Consider the following 20,376-nt stretch of genomic DNA (forward strand, 5'->3'; position numbering starts at 1 on the left):
AGACTGGAAGAAATACGGGTCTCAAGTGATATTTCTAACTACTAATTATGTATTTAATGACAGAGTACAAATATGTTGCCAGTATGCAGGTCAAACTTTATTTATCCATTGTCATACCTTATCCATTTTATTTTTGTATTATTTTGGGTTTTGTCTTGAACAAACGTCACAATCGTTTGAAAAAGGGATACTCAAAAGGATTTGAAGGAATATAAGCTAATTTTACTCATAATATTTTGTATATTCATTTTTATTCTGTTTTTTCCCTTTTTTGACGATTCTTTTTATCCTGTCTTGTCTGTGATAAATAAAATGGTTAAAACTCAGTTAAACGAAGCTGAGAATTTAAGACCTTTAGTTAAAAGCCTTTAATAGGTTAAAAAGCCTCTGTGAAGCTATTCTATAAGGTATCTGATTGTAGAAATACTCACTTAGAGGTTATTTTTTCTTTCACCGGAAAGAGATGAAGGGCATCAGTTCGAGTTTCTAGATATTCCCTGGTTGAGTTGTTATGGTACCGTTATGAGAGTTTTCGTATTTATTTTCTACTTTTTCATGGGCAGGGGGAGGGGGGTCCATTATTGAAAAATTTTGCTTTTCTAGTGTCCCACCATTAAGTTGATTCCTGGACTGCAGTAACAAATATCTTTTTATCCACATACACTTGGTTTATGAGGTTTTAAGCTTCCGGTTGTGAAAACATTTAAAATAATTCCTGCTAACGAACTGATAACGAGGAACGATGATTTTTTATGGTTGCTGAAATCAACAGATTGGAATTCTATTACCATATTATTCAGAATCGTTTTGTTTGTTGCTATGACCTTTTTTTTCAATTTTGCTTAGACTTGAACTCTTCAAGACTGTTGTCATAACGACAGTTGTTTGCATGTAGCAGAACTACTTAATTAGCCTTCTTATTATGATATGTATACTAATAAACATATAACACTCACAGAAAAAATTCTTTGACTTTTCTTGGGAAGTTCTACCACTGAAAGAACCCTAATATCATCACTTTTACCCAAACCACTCTTTAAAGCAATAATGCCAAAAAGCATATTCTACATATCCTTATACATTCAAGCCCTCAATTCTCTTTGGCCAGTAGTTCTCAATGGGCAAATCTAAAATGTATGTTTTGTATAGAAAGGATCCGCATAAATAATAGATTTTGCTGTTTCAGACACTTTAATCAAAGCTTCGATTCTTGGAGTCAAATTGTAGAAATCACTCATCAGCTTAAGTTTCTCCTGAAAGGGGTGTGCCATTCTTAGAGTTGTGGCAATCCTCTTTCTACATCAAGCAGCCTGATCAAAATTTTGAGAATGCTAATCTTTTTTCAGCATAGCTTAAAAACCCAATATCTCTACTTTTGAAGATAACATGACTCCCTTCAGCCCCTTGATATAGGTCTTTAAACTATAAGAAATGCTCATCATTTACGTAGAGTGTTTGTTATTGGGAAGTATGCATACATTTTTTTTACCCCTTTAACCATACCCTCAATTTTTTAAAGGAACACTAAGCTGTTTAAAGTTATTTTGCGTGTTTGTCTGAACCCTGTAGGGGTCCTTAAAAGGACGTTTGGCTAAGAATCAATTACATAGAATTAGGGTACATAAGCTCTCTCGCCACGGATACAACGGGTAAGTTGAATATCATTGAGCATGATGGTCACTCTCTTTGTGTGAATGGTGCAAAAGCTGATGTCCTTCAAAAAGTCCAGCTAGATACGACTCACTGGCTTCTAATGGGGCCATTACAGCCGAGCTATGGAGCCTCAAGTCAGTTTTGGAATCCTGGGCGATCTCTTGCAAAAGCCTCTGAAAGGATATTTTTCTTATTTGGTGTGCTAGGACACTTTAAGGGCCAGCTCATCATTCAAAGTGGTTTGCACCAAAGGTAGCTTCGTAACCCGGTGAAATTCTGGAATGTCGGTTTTATTTAAACGATCTACCTACGTTACATAACGCAAAAACTTGAACAGCTTTCCTAAGACTTCTGGGAAAGCAAGTGGAAATGATGCTCTAAAATAAAACCTCAATTCTAATTAGTCACAAGTGGAATGGGGCTGCCCCAACCTCGATTAACAAGGTAAGAGGGAATAAAAATTAAAATGATTGGGTAATGCAAGAAAAAGACTTCCTAAGCAAAACCAGTGAGACCCCCCCCCCAAACAAAGGAATAATTTTGAGGCAACCTATTTTTTGGCTTTAGGAAACAGGGTTGCCTTGCACCAACCACTTTCGGATATAAATGACAAGACAAAAGGGAATCGTTTTAAAGTCCTAGTTTAAAGCAGTCCGTTCACCCACCATAGTTGTTTTTTTCTCACAGGACAGTTATATTGTTTTAGAATATTCAGGACCAAATTAAAAGTTTAATATTGTCGGGTAATATCATTTTTTTTCTCTTTGTGCATTGGGAATTTCAGTTTGAAAATTTCAAGTCAATAGAAAAGAAAGTTTTTGGATCATCTTTGGAAAGATTGTGTCCAAATTAATTATTTTACGCTTAGTCTGCCTTGGCCGAAAGACTTGTGACTGCAAGTTTAAAACTGGTCAGGGATAACTTGATTTGAGTCCATGTCTGCCCACCCGCACTTGCCTTTCCCTTTTCCAACGAATTTTTCGGCTCCCTTATGATAAATGAATTGGAGAAAGGTTTTTCAGGCCCCATAGCTGGATGACCTGCGTCTCAGCTGTAATAAAACTTTTGGCACTTTTATGGATTCTTGTTTTGGGTAGCCAAATATTCTCACCAGTTTTATTATGTAAGGTAGGTTTCCAATAACTGAAATAGGTTCAGAAGTTCCTTTTATTTGAATTTAAACTGACAAAAATTTTTTTGGCTCGTTTATATACCCCCCCCCCCCACCACAAATAAGAGTTAAACAAAACAAACGCTTATTGGGAGAGAGACTTATTCCTGATACTTTCCAGCCATAAAATCTCACCTTTTCCACACCAAAACCCCTGTCAGATCAAATTTTAACTTGCATAATTAACTTCCCATACTCTAGGACTAATTGAACTAATGTTATAACCACAGGAGTTTTTAGTTTTTTGACTACTTCAGACAAATAGACCACTTCTTTAATGTTGACCGGATGGCCTAGTAGTAAAAGTAGCCAAAAAAGCGAAGCAAAGGCCTTTCGACTCTCCAGTTAGTGAATAACTCGTTAGAATGTGCACATTTCAATAAACTAGGCCCCCTCTCTCCAGATTTTACAGTCACTCTTTGCATACAAAGCTGCTGAAAAAAATGAAAAGAAGCGATAATGAATAAACAAGCATCTTTATTTCGGCAATGCTCAATGAATACTATTGAACATCTTGATGGTTATCTTTTCTTTTTTTTAAATACCTTGGTGGTCCTTAGTGGAAAAGAAATGTACACTTTACGTTCAGCATAAGCATACCTATTGGCTGTGTACCTTCGTTTTTGCTAATAGCTATATATGATCAAAGCCATTCTCCTGAAAATCCTACCGTGCCTGAAAAGCTAACCATGTTTCTGAGCCGGACTAGGTCCAGTTCACGCTTTCAAGTTCATATAAGCAGGACTAAACTAGACCCTTTTAATATCACCTAGTAACTTCTGTCAAATTTACTTGAGGTTTTTGATTGAGCTCAGAGCCTTGAGAAGAGTGTTATCAAGGAAGTTGAACAGAATTTGAAGTTTTTGAATTGGAAGCAGTACCACCCACAATTAAGAGCTAATTGATGCAGCTCAGAAAGTGATGACATACTTTTAAGCATATTTGAAATAACTGGAACTTCAAATGGCTGACCTGGGGAAAAGAGGGCTCAACTTTTCCTTCCTCTCCCATTTTGACCCTCTGACTTGTATGAAAATCAGCCAAGGAGATGGGATGGGGAGTGACGATTCTAAAACTAATTCTGCTTGGTGAACAGATGCTACAAACAAATTTTTGGAAAAAAAAGTGCCAACAATTTCAGATCCAGTTTAAATTCTAAATATTGTAATTTTAGAAAAGTTGCTTATTAAATTTCTCAAACCCCTGTATGTCTTTATTTGGAAACGAATCTCCAATTTCTAAAAGAAAATTGCAAAAAACAACAACTCATAAACAAATTTTAAATTATTGCTCACTGACGATAAATATTTTCCCTGTTTCCAGTTAAATAAAATTATTTTATATAAAATTTTCAGGAAATATTTTAGTTTCAGTTGGCACATCAAATTTTTGTTAAAGCGACCCAAAAATTACTGCATTTTGTATTCTTTTTATAATAGTAAAAATTCCATTTTGATTTTTATCAATAAAAACGAAGAGAAAATTAATTTGAAAAGCTTTTTCTATATGATAAGTTCTATAAAAAAAATTAAAGAGCCCCATTAAGCCAAGAATTGGCAAAAAGAAAGTCAAACAATCTTCCAAGCGTAAAACTACAACAAATCACTATCAATAGATAAATGAAACTCAAAACAAAAAGAAATTATAATAGAAGCATAGTGAATGTGGCTTCTGCCCCACCTAAATCTACCATTCAATTTACATCATGTTTAGTTTATTTTAAATCACTTTAACATCAATTATTGCACATTTTGAATATTTTTATCCATAAATTCAAAATGAAAACTAGTCCTTGGACATCAGAGTTGGTGTTATTTTTATATTTTTTCACAATTTGAACACGGGTTCTAGATCCTACTTAGATCACCCCATCAATTTATCCCATTTTAAATTGAGTTCACACCATTTTAAAAAAGAGTTCCAACATTTTTACAATTTTTGATCCCGAGCTTTAAGATCGAAACAGGTACAATAAGAGTTTATCTATTTTTCCTATTCTACCAATAAAATGTAAATAATTTGATAACTATAATTTATCTTTATAGCTTTATCTATTTATTAAAAAAAAAATTTAAGATCAACGGCTTCAGAATCAAAACGCTTAGAGTTTAAATATTTTTTTTATATAGATTTAAGTTTAAACTTTTAGATAGGATTAAGTTTAAATGGTTTTCTTTTTTAGATTTTAAGTTATAAACTCTTAGATAGAGTTAAATTTAAACTTTTCTTTTTAGAGTTATGTTTAAGTTTTTCTTTTTAGAGTCTATTTTAAACTTTTCTTTTTAAACTTTTAAACAATTTTAAACTTTCTTTTGTTGGACTTACTTGCAGTATTTTATCTATATTTCAGGTAATTTTCTATTTTGAAATAAAAACTAAAAATTATTGCTGGGACAACATAAATATTTTTGATGTTTACATAATAGCTTTAGTGGTTCTGGACTGAAAACTAAATATGCTAATCAAATTGGGATTTGCAATCTTTTAAGTTGAAAAGGCAGATCCATTGGAATCATGAAATGCGAGGAATAAGAAAAGCCTCACCCTCAAAAGGCCCTGTCAAGATTGTTGCCTCTATTACGTTTCCCATTGTTTTTTTTTATGGCAAGTTGCGTGCCATTGCAAAGCTTTGGTGGTTTAATATTTCGTAACAGTATTATTGGTACGCCTATTTTTAGTTGTAGCACGTATGGTGGAAACCCTGGAAGATCCTGCGAATTTAAAAACTCAGATGGATACTAACAAACAAATGGATAAGAAATGCAGTGCAATGAATTGTTATTCTTATAGACTAATGATTCATCAGAATGAAGATAATTATATTTTAAAATACCGTCAATTGTTTCATCAATACATCGGTGATATGTATGCAAAGATTGAATCAGAACGTTTGCTATTTATCCCTCTGAAACAGACCAAGCTCCGCTCGGAACAATACATTCATTTGCGAGATGCAGTTGTAAATGACGGTAATACCACTAACGTTGGAAGATTAACAATTTTACCTTCGTCATATGCTGGCAGTCCCCGTCATATGCATGAATATGCTCAAGATGCCATTGCGTATGCTCGTCTCTATGGTCGTCCAGATTTGATTATTACATTTACATGTAATCCATCTTGGGACTAGATACAGAAGCTTTTTCTTCAAGGACAATCGGTGGTTCATAGATATGACATTACGGCCCCTGTCTTCCGGCAAAAGTTGAAATCACTGATAAATTACATAGTAAAACTTAAAGTGTTTGGGTTTGTGCAATGTTGGATTTACTCAGTGGACTGGCAAAAACGAGGATTGCCACACGCACATATACTAATCTGGCTACATGATAAAATTACTTCTAATGAAATTGACGATGTGATTTCCGCTGAAATACTTGATAAAAATGTCGATAAGGGCTTATATGATATTGTGGTAAAAAATATGATACATGGACCTAGTGGTGCACTGAATGAAAAATCACCATGCATGGCCAAAAGAAGGTCCACAAAGCAATATCCTCGACTTGTAGTACCCAACACAATTACCGACAATGATGGATACCCATTATATAGAAGAAGATCTACTGAAGATGGCGGTAAAACAGCAATAATAAATAAGCATAACGGTACCACCATCGAATTAGATAACCAGTGGGCTGTTCCATATTCACCTTTATTATCAAAAACATTTAATGCATACATAAACGTTGAATATTGTAACTCCGTATAATCAATCAAATACATATGTAAATACGTCAACAAAGGCAGCGACATGGCAGTTTTTGGCTTGCAGTCCGAAATCAGTGATATCGATGAAATTGTACAATATCAGGCTGGAAGATACATAAGCAGTAATGAAGCTGTTTGGCGATTTCTTTCGTTTCCGATACATGAACGAAGTCCAGCTGTTGTTCACTTAGCAGTACATCTATTGAACGGGCAACGTGTTTATTTTCTGATACCAACGTGCAACAAAGAGCCCTGAATCCACAAGATACAACTTTAACTGCTTTCTTTTCGTAATGTCAAAATGATTCTTTTGCAAAAAAACTGCTGTATTCTGAAGTGCCTTCGTAATACATGTGAAATACTAAAAATAAATCATTTGAACTTCGAAAACAAGGTGGTATATGATGAAATAATTTTTTGTTTTTTTGTTTTTTTCTTTTTGTTTTTTTTTTTTTTTTGGTTTTTACCTTTTTTTTAGCTTTTCTTATTTTTATTTTTATTTTTTTTTAGTTTTCCTTTTCTCCTTTATTTTTCAGTTTTTTTCCTTTTTTAGTTTTTTTTTCTTTTTTAGTTTTAGTCTACTTTTTTACTTTTTTTTTTAGTTTTTTTAGTTTTTTAGCTTTTTTACTTTTTTATTAGTTTTTAGTTTTTACCCTTTTTTTAGTTTTTGTCTGTCTGTCTGTCCGCATATGACATCTGAATTATTTCATCGTCATTTATATATCCCCCTGTGCCCCTGGCATCCCCCTTGTAGTTTGTCCCTGTGTCCCGGTCGTCATTTATATTCCCAGTATCCCGGTCGTCATTTTGTGCAATTTTGTCATTCGACAAACATGACGTCAGACGACAAACAACTTCATGACGACATACAGCTCAATCCTTATATTGACGTCAGTCGACAAACATGACGTCAGTCGACACACAAACATGATGTCAGTCGACAGACACACAAACAACTTATTTTTATATATATAGACTAGCTGTTGGGGTGGCGCTTCGCGCCACCCCAACACCTAGTTGGTGGGGGCGCTTCGCGCCCCCCCCCAAGCCCCCCCGCGCGCGTAAGTCGTTACGCGCCATATTAGTTACGCGCCATTGTAGTTGTGTCCCTATGTCCCACCTGTGAATATAGATAGATATATATCTATATATATAAAAATAAGCTGTCTGTCCGTTACGCCAGATTATATCTTAAATATATATAAAAATGAAACTAAACTGAAAAGCAAACTGAAACTAAAAATGTAGAAACTGGTAATTGCATAAATATTTCTATATATTTTGACAATAGATTAAAGTAATTCGAAAACCTTATAACAGATATTTATAATTTTGAGTTTTATTATAAATTGTCGAGTGTTTGCATGCTTGGTACGTAAAATTTTTTTCTAACATCAATGTTAGAATGAACACTGAAAAATTGAAAAACATTGAAAAAGGTAGAATGTTACCAAAAAGCAAAAATAAAAGAAGCAAAAATCTAAAGAAGGTAAAAACTACAAAAAAAAAGAAAACAAAATAAAAAAATCTAAAAAAGCTTAAAAACTAAAAAAAAACTAAAAAAAGATAAAAACTAAAAAAAACTAAAAAAAGGAAAAAACCATAAAATAAACTAAAAACTAATAAAAAAAATTAAAAAAAGCTAAAAAACTAAAAAAACTAAAAAAAACTAAAAAAGGTAAAAACTAAAAGAACTAAAAAAGAAAAAAAACTAAAAAAAGGAAAAAACTGAAAAATAAAGGAGAAAAAGAAAACTAAAAAAATATAAATAAAAATAAAAAAACTAAAAAGATAAAAACTTCAAAAAAAACTAAAAAGAAAAAAGAAAAAAACTAAAAAACCTAAAAAAGGTAAAAACCAATAAAAAAAAACTAAAAACAAAAAAAAGGAAAAAATTAAAAATTTATTTCATCATAAGTTTTCAACTGACGAAATTACAGACCGGGACATCGGGACACAAATGACGACCGGGACACCGGCACATAGGGAATATGAATGACGACACTCAAAGAGAAAGCGACCGGGACAAAAGGAATGTTCGATTAGCAATCAACAAAGCACCGGGACACAAATGACGACCGGGACACAGGGAGTATAAATGACGACCAGGATATAAGTAAAAAAAACTAAAAAAACTAAAAAAAAGGTAAAAACTACAAAAAAAACTAAAAAATCTAAAAATCTAAATAAACTAAAAAAGAAAAAAAAGAAAAAAGGAAAAAAATAAAGGAGAAAAACAAAACTAAAAAACGAATGTATATACAGACAAGGACACCGGGATACAAATGACGACCGGGACACAGGGAATATAAATGACGACCGGGACACAGGGACACAACTACAACGGGGACGCCGGGGGGCACAGGGGGATATAAATGACGACCGAGACACCGGGACACATGGAATATAAATGACGCCCGGGACACTCAAAGAGAAATCACAGACTGGGACACCGGGACACAAATGACGACCGGGACACAGGGACAAAACTACAAAGGGGATGCCGGGGGGCACAAGGGGATTATTCATATTTTTTTAGTTTTCTTTTTCTCTTTTATTTTTCAGTTTTTTCCTTTTTTTTAGTTTTTTTCTTTTTTAGTTTTTAGTTTTTTTTAGTTTTTTACTTTTTTTAGTTTTTTTTAGTTTTTTTAGTTTTTTAGCTTTTTTAGTTTTCAGTTTTTTTTTAGTTATTAGATTTTTACCTTTTTTTAGTTTTTTTAGTTTTTTAGCTTTTTTAGTTTTTTTTCTTTTTAGTTTTTTTTGTAGTTTTTACCTTTTTTAGTTTTTTTCTTCTTTTGTATTAGTGTGAAATGATTCAGACGTCATATGCGGACAAACATGACGTCACCTGATCCACAGATCCACACACAGACAACTTATTTTTATATATATCTTCTATATATATAAAAATAAGTTGTCTGTGGATGGATGGATGGATGTGTCAGGTGACGTCACCTGAAAAAACTGGATTAGGTGACGTCAAAACTGAAAAAACTAAAAAAAGGCAAAAACTACAAAAAAAACTAAAAACTAATAAAAAAAATAAAAAAGCTAAAAAACTAAAAAAACTATAAAGGTAAAAACCAATAAAAAACTAAAAAAAAAACTGAAAAAACTAAAAAAAGGCAAAAACTACAAAAAAAAACTAAAAACTAATAAAAAAAGTAAAAAAGCTAAAAAACTAAAAAAACTAAAAAAACTAAAAAAAGGTAAAAAATTAAAAAAAATAAAAAATAAAAAAAAACTAAAAAAAAGGAAAAAACTGAAAAATAAGCTAAAATAAAGGTAAAAACCAATAAAAAACTAAAAAAAAAAGGAAAAAACTAATAAATCTATATATATAAAAATAAGTTGTCTGTCTGTGGATGGATGGATGGATGTGTCAGGTGACGTCACCTGAAAAAACTGGATTAGGTGACGTCAAAACTGAAAAAACTAAAAAAAGGCAAAAACTACAAAAAAAACTAAAAACTAATAAAAAAAATAAAAAAGCTAAAAAACTAGTTCGATTAGCAATCAACAAAGCACCGGGACACAGGGAGTATAAATGACGACCAGGACATAAGTAAAAAAAAAAAATTAACAAAACTAAAAAGAAGGTAAAAACTACAAAAAAACTAAAAAGCAAAAAAAACTAAAAACTAATAAAAAAACTAAAAAATCTAAAAATCTAAATAAACTAAAAAAGAAAAAAAAAGGAAAAAAATAAAGGAGAAAAACAAAACTAAAAAACGAATGTATATACAGACCGGTACACCGGGATACAAATGACGACCGGGACACAGGGAATATAAATGACGACCGGGACACAGGGACACAACTACAACGGGGACACCGGGGGAAACAGGGGGATATAAATGACGACCGGTACAAAAAAACTAAAAAGAAAAAAAAACTAAAAACTAATAAAAAAACTAAAAAATCTAAAAATCTAAATAAGCTAAAAAAGAAAAAAAAAGGAAAAAAATAAAGGAGAAAAACAAAACTAAAAAACGAATGTATATACAGACCGGGACACCGGGATACAAATGACGACCGGGACACAGGGAATATAAATGACGACCGGGACACAGGGACACAACTACAACGGGGATCTATTTATATGCAAAGACAATGGGACAGCAAAGAATGTTGTATATTCGCAAGTTTTACGTAGTTAAAACCATATATATATATCTATCTATATTCACAGGTGGGACATAGGGACACAACTACAATGGCGCGTAACTATTATGGCGCGTAACGACTTACGCGCGCGGGGGGGCTTGGGGGGGGCGCGAAGCGCCCCCACCAACTAGGTGTTGGGGTGGCGCGAAGCGCCACCCCAACAGCTAGTAGATATATGTTTTTAACTACGTAAAACTTGCGAATATACAACATTCTTTGCTGTCCCATTGTCTGTGCATATAAATAGAATGTCAGGTTTAACGACTCTTGAACATGCAATATATAATGGTCCATGGGAAAACAATCCGTATTCAGATCTATACCTCATGATTCTAATGATTGCCCTTGAGCTTTGTTGATGGTGATTGCTAATCGACGATTCCCTGTGTCGCCATCGTCATTTATATATCCCCCTGAGCCCCCCGGAGTCCCTGTTGTAGTTCTGTCCCTGTCTCCCGGTCATCATGTCCCGGTGTCTCGGTCGTCATTTGTGTCCCGGTCTGTATATACATTCGTTTTTGAGTTGGTCTTTTTTTAGGTTTTAGTTTTTTACCTTTAATTTGTGTCCCGGTGCTTTGTTGATGGTGATTGCTAATCGAACATTCCTTGTGTCCCGGTCGTCATTTATATTCTCTATGTGCCGGTGTCCCGGTCGTCATTTGTGTCCCGATGTCCCGGTCTGTAATTTCGTCAGTCGAAAACATGACGAAATGAATATATATATATATATATATATATATATATATATATATATATATATATATATATATATATATATATATATATATATATATATATATATGTTTTTAACTACGTAAAGCTTGCGAATATACAACATTCTTTGCTGTCCCATTGTCTGTGCATATAAATAGAATGTCAGGTTTAACGACTCTTGAACATGCAATATATAATGGTCCATGGGAAAACAATCCGTATTCAGATCTATACCTCATGATTCTAATGATTGCCCTTGAGCTTTGTTGATGGTGATTGCTAATCGACGATTCCCTGTGTCGCCATCGTCATTTATATATCCCCCTGAGCCCCCCGGAGTCCCTGTTGTAGTTCTGTCCCTGTGTCCCGGTCGTCATGTCCCGGTGTCTCGGTCGTCATTTGTGTCCCGGTCTGTATATACATTCGTTTTTGAGTTGGTCTTTTTTTAGGTTTTAGTTTTTTACCTTTAATTTTTGTCCCGGTGCTTTGTTGATGGTGATTGCTAATCGAACATTCCTTGTGTCCCGGTCGTCATTTATATTCTCTATGTGCCGGTGTCCCGGTCGTCATTTGTGTCCCGATGTCCCGGTCTGTAATTTCGTCAGTCGAAAACATGACGTCAGTCGACACAGAAACATGACGTCACCTAACAGATCCACAGACAGACAACTTATTTTTATATATATAGATATATATATATATAAATATATATATGTATATTTTCTTTTTAGTTTTTTTGTAGTTTTTACCTTTTTTAGTTTTTTTCTTCTTTTGTATTAATGCTAAAGCCAAGGTTCAAACCTGGAGCCTCTCGGACCTAGAACCTGAAACATAACGCTTTACCAACTCAGCTACTTCGGCTTGAATACATTCGTTTTGAGCAGCTTCCTCGGGTGTTGCCATTGTAGGTTCTTCAGTCATTTTACAATTGGAAATTTCTCTTTCAACGGTCTTCTTACAATTAAAAATTTGTCTTTGAACGATATTCTTAAATACCTGTGTCCTGGTCGTCATTTATATTCCCTGTGTCCCGGTCGTCATTTGTGTCCCGGTATCCCAGTCTGTAATTTCTCTTTGAGTGTCCCGGTCGTTATTTATATTCCCTCTGTCCCGGTCGTCATTTGTGTCCCGGTCGTCATTTTTGTCCAGGTCTGTAATTTCTCTTTGAGTGTTTTTTCTTTTTAGTATTTTTTAGTTTTTTACATTTTTTCTTTTTTCAGTTTTCTTTTTCTTCTTTATTTTTCAACTTCACTATGAAATACATATCGCCGAACCTTTGTTTTTTTAACTAAAATCTGGTAGGCATTGATGACCTTATCCAAGTCAAAATCCCAAACCCAATCATCATCGCTATCATTTTCAGTTTTGATATGTTTTGACTCTCGCTGTCCAGGTGGATCTTCATCTAACTGCGCGGTTTTGCGTTCTTTAGCCTCAAGCCTGTTTCCTTGCTGTTCTTTTGATTCCTCGGCATGCTTTCTTTTCTGACTTTCTCTATCAGCAGCAAGTTTTTTGGCATAGACTCTTTGAGCATCTTCATCGGCTTTTGCCATTGTAAGTTCATCAGTCATTTTAAACTTAAACACTAATAGATTTCTACGTGAACATATATGTCTTAAATATCTTTAATGACGTCACCATCATAGCAAAAATGACGACAACTAACTTCATGACGTCAGTCGACACAGAAACATGACGTCATCTGACAGACAGACAAACAGACAGACAACTTATTTTTATATATATAGATAGATAGATCTATCTATCTATATTCACAGGTGGAACACAGGGACACAACTACAATGGCACGTAACGAATTACGCGCCCGGGGGGGGGCTTGGAAGGGGGGGGGGGGAGCGAAGCGCCCCCACCAACTACGTGTTGGTCTGCCGCGGAGTGCCACACCAACAGCTAGTTCATTCTAAACAGGGACAATGAAAGTTTCGTCGTATATAGCTAAAACATAATAAAGAACAAACCACGGCTTATAGTAACTAAAATTTCATAGTAAAGAACAAACTGCTAAAACCGGTTGTAGCGTAACAATAGGAAATCTTCGTTACATAAAAATAATATAAATAGGATATCAATGTCAATTACGCAACGGCAAAAACAATTAAAACATCTAAAAAGAACTTAAAAGCGAAAAAAAGCTGTCATTCCTAGCTCATTAAGCAATGAAAACCACCATCTAAGTCAGTGTTAATCCACTATCTAAGTTCGGTTAAACATAAGATGATCTTATGTTCAATAAAATTAATTTAACTAATATCACATTTGGTGGCGTGTTCACTATAGGGTGAGGCAAGTTAAAAGCATTTTCTGTGAACAATAGATGGTCCAGATTCATCGTATTCCTGTTTAGAAATCCACATCTCTTGGAATGTTGAGAGGGAAGCTAAGATAGATCCACCAATCCATACGGAGTATTTACGCTCAGGTGGGGCAATAACTTTAACCTTCATGGTGGCTGGTGCAAGAGCAGTAATTTCTTTGTGCATTCTGTCAGCAATGATAGGGTACATGGTAGAACCACCAGACAAAACGATGCTGGCATAGAGATCCTTTCTGATGTCGACATCACATTTCATAATACTCTTGTACGTAGTTTCGTGAATCCCGTAAGATTCCATACCGAGAAAAGATGGCTGGAATAAGACTTCTGGGCATCTGAATCTCTCATTACCTATAGTGATGACCTGACCATCAGGCAGCACATAGCTCTGTTCAAGAGATGTTGAGTTGGCAGCAGTTGCCATCTCCTCTTCGAAATCCAAAGCAACATAACAGAGTTTTTCTTTGATATCTCGAACGATTTCTCTTTCGGCAGTTGTGGTAAAGGAATATCCTCGCTCAGTTAAAATTTTCATCAAGTAATCGGTCAAATCTCGACCAGCAAGATCCAATCTCTTAATCGCATGTTGAATGGCATAACCTTCGTAGATGGGTACAGTATGTGAAACACCATCGCCAGAGTCAAGAACAATACCAGTGGTTCTTCCAGATGCGTAGAGGGAAAGGACTGCTTGAATGGCAACATACATAGCAGGGGTGTTAAAAGTTTCAAACATTATTTGAGTCATTTTTTCTCTGTTGGCTTTTGGGTTAAGAGGAGCTTCGGTGAGTAAAACTGGGTGCTCTTCCGGGGTCACACGAAGTTCGTTGTAAAATGTATGATGCCAGATCTTTTCCATGTCGTCCCAGTCTGTGACAATTCCATGCTCAACAGGATACTTAAGTCTCAAAATTCCCCTTTTTGCTTGAGCGTCATCACCTACATAAGTATCCTGGCTGCCTGAATTAATCATCACTCCCGTATGTTTTGGACGCCCAACCACAGCAGGAAACAAAGTTTTTGGTTGATCATCTCCTGAAAATCCTGCTTTACAAATACCAGATCCATTATCAATAACAATTGCAGCAACTTCTTCTGTCATTTTATCTTATTTGTAATACTAATAATACCCACGTGTCGAGTAGCTAGAACCTAAGAAAAAACAAAACTAGTTTTAAAATTTTCTGGTACTTTTATGGTGTGAATTCAAAATTTTAAATTATTGCTCACTGACCATAAATATTTTCCCTGTTTCCAGTTAAATAAAATTATTTTATATAATATTTTCAGAAAATATTTTAGTTTCAGTAGACTCATCAGATTTTTGTTAAAGCGACCCAAAAATTACTGCCTTTTGTATAACTATGTCTGCATTCTTTTTATAATAGTAAAAATTCCATTTTGATTTTTATCGATAAAAAAGAACAGAAAATTAATTTAGAATTTTTTTCCACATGACAAGTTCCATAAAAAAAGTAAAGAGCTGAATTAACTGGAGATTTTGGTTTACTTCCACCAGTATTACAAAAGCCCACCAAAGATAAAACATATCAAAATTAATTAATAGTGGAAAAATGTCACAGCCTGGACCAAACAATTGACATGGAGAAATGACCTGGGATTAGAATGCAATACTTTAACTGTTAATTTTTGGCCATGGATTTTTCTCCATTTGGGAATAGAACAGTTACAACTGACCAATGAAACTAAACTGAGAATAGAAACTTGAAAGACGTCAAAAGAGGCTTTGCAATTCATGGACAACTTTGCTTCTCACTTTTCTACTGGGACTAACCATCATGGTGGAATGAATATTAAACACACCGAAAAAACTCACTAATTTCAGCAAAATGTATATTGGAATTTTAACGAAAAAAACATAAAAGAGTATCAGGAAAAAATAACTAAAAATCTGGAAAACGTGGGGGGGCTAGGGGGGTCATTTAAAAGTGTCACTGCTGTCAGAATGTTAAACAGAATGCTAAAACAGTTAGAACAGAATGTCAGAACAGTTAGAATGCGACACAAGCGACAATGAAAAATCCAACTATGGAAGCCAGCTGCGTGGTGACCCTCCACGTGTTGCTGTGGCACGCGGTGCCACAGCAACACGTGGCAGGTGTCAGCTAGTTTATATATATAAAAAGAGGAATTCATTCCATTAAAAGTCTATATTAACTTTTACACGCTAATATAATCTCTATGTCTTCTTTTCTTTTTTTTAAAGATAAATAGAAAGCAAGAATTCCAATGACAATAGATAAAATACTACAAGTAAGTCCAACAAAAGAAAGTTTAAAATTAAATCTAAAAGAAAAGTTTAAAATTGACTCTAAAACGAAAAACTTAAACATAACTCTAAAAAGAAAAGTTTAAATTTAACTCTATCTAAGAGTTTATAACTTAAAATCTAAAAAAGAAAACCCTTTACACTTAGTCCTATCTAAAAGTTTAAAGTTAAATCTATATAAAAAAAAAAATTTTAACTCTAAGCGTTTTGTTTCTGAAGCCGTTGATCTTAATTTTTTTTTAAATAAATAGATAAAGCTATAAAGATAAATTATAGTTATCGAACTATTTACATTTTATTGGTAGAATAGGAAAAATAAATAAACTCTTATTGTACCTGTTTCGATCTTAAAGCTCGGGATCAAAAATTGTAAAAATGTTTGAACTCTTTTTTAAAATGGTGTGAACTCAATTTAAAATGCGATAAATTGATGGGGTGATCTAAGTAGGATCTAGAACCCGTGTTCAAAAATATAAAAATATAAAAATAACACCAACTTTGATGTCCAAGGACTAGTTCTCATTTTGAATTTATGGATAAAAATATTCAAAATGTGCAATAATTGATGTTAAAGTGATTTAAAATGGACTAAACATGATGTAAATTGAATGGTAGATTTAGGTGGGGCAGAAGCCACATTCTCTATGCTTCTATTATAATTTCTTTTTGTTATGAGTCTCATTTATCTATTGATAGTGATCTGTTGTAGTTTTTCGCTTGGAAGATTGTTGACTTTCTTTTTGCCAATTCTTGGCTTAATGGGGCTCTTTAAATTTTTTTTTATAGAACTTGTCTTATAGAAAAAGCTTTTCAAATTAATTTTCTCTTCGTTTTTATTGATAAAAATCAAAATGGAATTTTTACTATTATAAAAAGAATACAAAATGCAGTAATTTTTGGGTCGCTTTAACAAAAATCTGATGTGTCAACTGAAACTAAAATATTTCTATACTGCTATTTTTGTATAACTGTATAACTTAAAAGAAATTACTGCTCTTGCACCACCCACCATGAAGATAAAAGTTATTGCCCCACCTGAGCGTAAATACTCCGTATGGATTGGTGGATCTATCTTAGCTTCCCTCTCAACATTCCAAGAGATGTGGATTTCTAAACAGGAATACGATGAGTCTGGACCATCTATTGTTCACAGAAAATGCTTTTAACTTACCTCACCCTATAGTGAACACGCCACTAAATGTGATATTAGTTAAATTAATTTTATTGAATCACAAGATCATCTTATGTTTCACCTGACTTAGATAGTGGATTAAGACAGACTTAGATGGGTGTTTTTATTGCTTAATCAGCTAGGAATGACAGTTTTTTCTCACTTTTCAGTACTTTTTAGAGCTTTAATTGTTTTTGCTGTTGCATAATTGACATTGATATCCCTATTTATATTTTTTTTATGGAACGGAAGTTCCTATTGTTACGCTAAAACCGGTTGTAGCAGTTTGTTCTTTACTATGAAATTTTAGTTACTATATGCCGCGGTTTGTTCTTTATGCTTTAGCTATATGCGACGAAACTTTCATTGTCCCTATTCATAATGAATTATTTCGATCCTTTATGTAAATTAAATAAAAAAACTAGTTTTTTTAACTGAAAGTAAGGAGCGACATTAAAACTTCAAACAAACAGAAATTACTCCGTATATGAAATGGCTTGTCCCCTCCGCAATCCCTCGCTCTTTACGCTAAAGCTTTTAATTATTTTAAAAAGTAGAACTGTGGCAAAGATTCAAACTTTTGTTTCCGCCTATTTTCAAAAATAAGGCAAATTTTCTCAGGCTCGTAACTTTTGATGACAACAACTAAGTTTGCTGAAACTTATATATTTAGAATCAGCATGAAAATCCGATTCTTTTGATGTATCTTTTAGCATCGAAATTCCGTGTTTTAGAGTTTCGTTTACTGTTGAGCCGGGTTGCTCCTTAATACGGTTCGTTACCACTAACTGTTTGATTACGCTACCATATAGGTTTCTGCCGCAATTCCTACTTTTTAAAATTAAATTATTTGATATGGACTAGAGTTTGTAGTCGGAGCTAATAACTACAATTTACATTATATTTGTTAGCCTGCATATGTGGTATAATTTCTATCGTTTTGGGTTATGATTGTCGGCTCTACAGTTTATATTATATAGCTGTTAGAATTTTTACGCGTTATAGTTGCTCACATTACTTTTGGTATACTACTTAGCACTATAATTTACATTATAGTTGTTAGAAGTTTGATGTGTTATAGTCGTTAGCATTTTTATGGGTTACAGTAGTTTGTATTATTAGTTTTATTGAATTGTAAAATGTATAGCTGTTGTTTTTATCTGTTGCTATCGGACTCCTGCCACGCGTTGCAGGGGCGCTGCACATCCCAGCAACACGTGTAGTTAAAGCTAGTCCCCCTACCCCCCTGAACCTCCCGCTGCCACGTGTTGCAATGGCACTGCGCACCCCAGTAATGCGTGGGTTGTCAGCTAGCCAGTTGGCACGTGGACTGACCCCTGCCATGCGTTGCTGAGGCACTGCGCACCCCAAGGTGCTAATTTTTAACTGCTTATAGTTTTTTCTATTTCTTTATTTGTTTTCTGTTTTCTTTGGGTTGTTTTAGTTGTTGTTTTGTTTTCTTTCTTTTATGTTTTTTAATTTGTTTTTTCTTTTCTTTTTTTTTTAAGTTTTTTCTTCTGTTTTCAATGTTAGAATGAACATTGATAAATTGATAAACATTGAAAAAGATAGAATGTCTGTTGCACTATCTTTTATATATAAGTTGTATGTCTGTTACACTATCTATATATATAAAAATAAGTTGTTTGTTTGTGTTTCTGTCTGTCTGTCCGCATTTGACGTCTGAATTATTTCATCATATACCAATTCAAAAACGAATGTATTCAAGCCGAAGTAGCTGAGTTGGTAAAGCGTTATGTTCCAGGCTCTAGGACCGAGAGGTTCCAGGTTCGAACCTTAAAACTAAAAAAAAAAGGTAAAAACTACAAAAAAACTAAAAAGAAAAAAACTAAAAACTAATAAAAAAAAACTAAAAAAACTAAAAACTGAAAAAAAAATAAAAAAAGAAAAAAACTGAAAAATAAAGCAGAAAAAGAAAACTAAAAAAAATAAAAATAAAAATAAAAAAACTAAAAAAGGTAGAAACTACAAAAAAAAACTAAAAAGAAAAAAGAAAAAAAACTAAGAAAGCTAAAAAAAAAAGGTTAAAACCAAAAAAAACTAAAAAGAAAAAAGGAAAAAAACAAAAAATTTATTTCATCATATACGAATTCAAAAACGAATGTATATACAGACCGGGACACAGGGAATATAAATGGCGACCGGGACACTCAAAGAGAAATTACAGACACGTGTTGCTGTGAGAAATCACAGCAACACGTGGAGGGTCACCACGCAGCTGGCTTCCATAGTTGGATTTTTCATTGTCGCTTGTGTCGCATTCTAACTGTTCTGACATTCTATTCTAACTGTTCTAGCATTCTGTTATAATATTCTGACAGCAGTGACACTTTTAACTGACCCCCCTAGCCCCCCCCCCCACGTTTTCTAGATTTTTAGTTATTTTTTCCTGATACTCTCTTATGTTTTTTTCGTTAAAATTCTAATATACATTTTGCTGAAATTCGTGAGTTTTTTCGGTGTATTCAATATTCATTCCACCATGATGGTTAGTCCCAGTAGAAAAGTGAGAAGCAAAGTTGTCCATGAATTTCAAAGCCTCTTTTGACGTCTTTCAAGTTTCTACTCTCAGTTTAGTTTCATTGGTCAGTTGTAACTGTTCTATTCCCAAATGGAAAAAAATGCATGGCCAAAAATTAACAGTTAAAGTATTGCATTCTAATCCCAGGTCATTTCTCCATGTCAATTGTTTGGTCGAGGCTGTGACATTTTTCCACTATTAATTAATTTTGATATGTTTTATCTTTGGTGGGCTTTTGTAATACTGGTGGAAGTAAACCAAAATCTCCAGTTAATTCAGCTCTTTACTTTTTTTATGGAACCTGTCATGTGGAAAAAAATTCTAAATTAATTTTCTGTTCTTTTTTATCGATAAAAATCAAAATGGAATTTTTACTATTATAAAAAGAATGCAGACATAGTTATACAAAATGCAGTAATTTTTGGGTCGCTTTAACAAAAATCTGATGTGTCAACTGAAACTAAAATATTTCCTGAAAATTTTATATAACATAATTTTATTTAACTGGAAACAGGGAAAATATTTATGGTCAGTGAGCAATAATTTAAAATTTTTAATTCACACCATAAAAATACCAGAAAATTTAAAAATTAGTTTTGTTTTTTCTTAGGTTCTAGCTACT

At 33.6% G+C, this 20,376-nt stretch overlaps 2 protein-coding genes across 3 annotated transcripts in view; both read right to left on the reverse strand.

Moving 5' to 3' along the window:
• LOC136027116 (testisin-like) overlaps window positions 1–20,376 on the reverse strand; it is a 49,110-nt gene that overhangs the window by 17,825 nt on the left and 10,909 nt on the right. The window lies entirely within an intron of this gene.
• LOC136027099 (actin-like) lies at window positions 10,044–14,880 on the reverse strand. The gene has a single exon (XM_065704048.1). The coding sequence runs from the start codon at window positions 14,851–14,853 to the stop codon at window positions 13,726–13,728; it is 1,128 nt and encodes a 375-aa protein (XP_065560120.1). The 5' UTR covers window positions 14,854–14,880; the 3' UTR covers window positions 10,044–13,725.

The sequence above is a fragment of the Artemia franciscana genome, chromosome 5, assembly GCF_032884065.1.
Source record: "Artemia franciscana chromosome 5, ASM3288406v1, whole genome shotgun sequence".
NCBI classification, from domain to species: Eukaryota; Metazoa; Arthropoda; class Branchiopoda; order Anostraca; family Artemiidae; genus Artemia; species Artemia franciscana.

Bases quoted from the DNA above. Each gene is read 5' to 3' on its own strand.
- LOC136027099 (XM_065704048.1), bottom strand. From the start codon at position 14,853: ATGACAGAAGAAGTTGCTGCAATTGTTATTGATAATGGATCTGGTATT.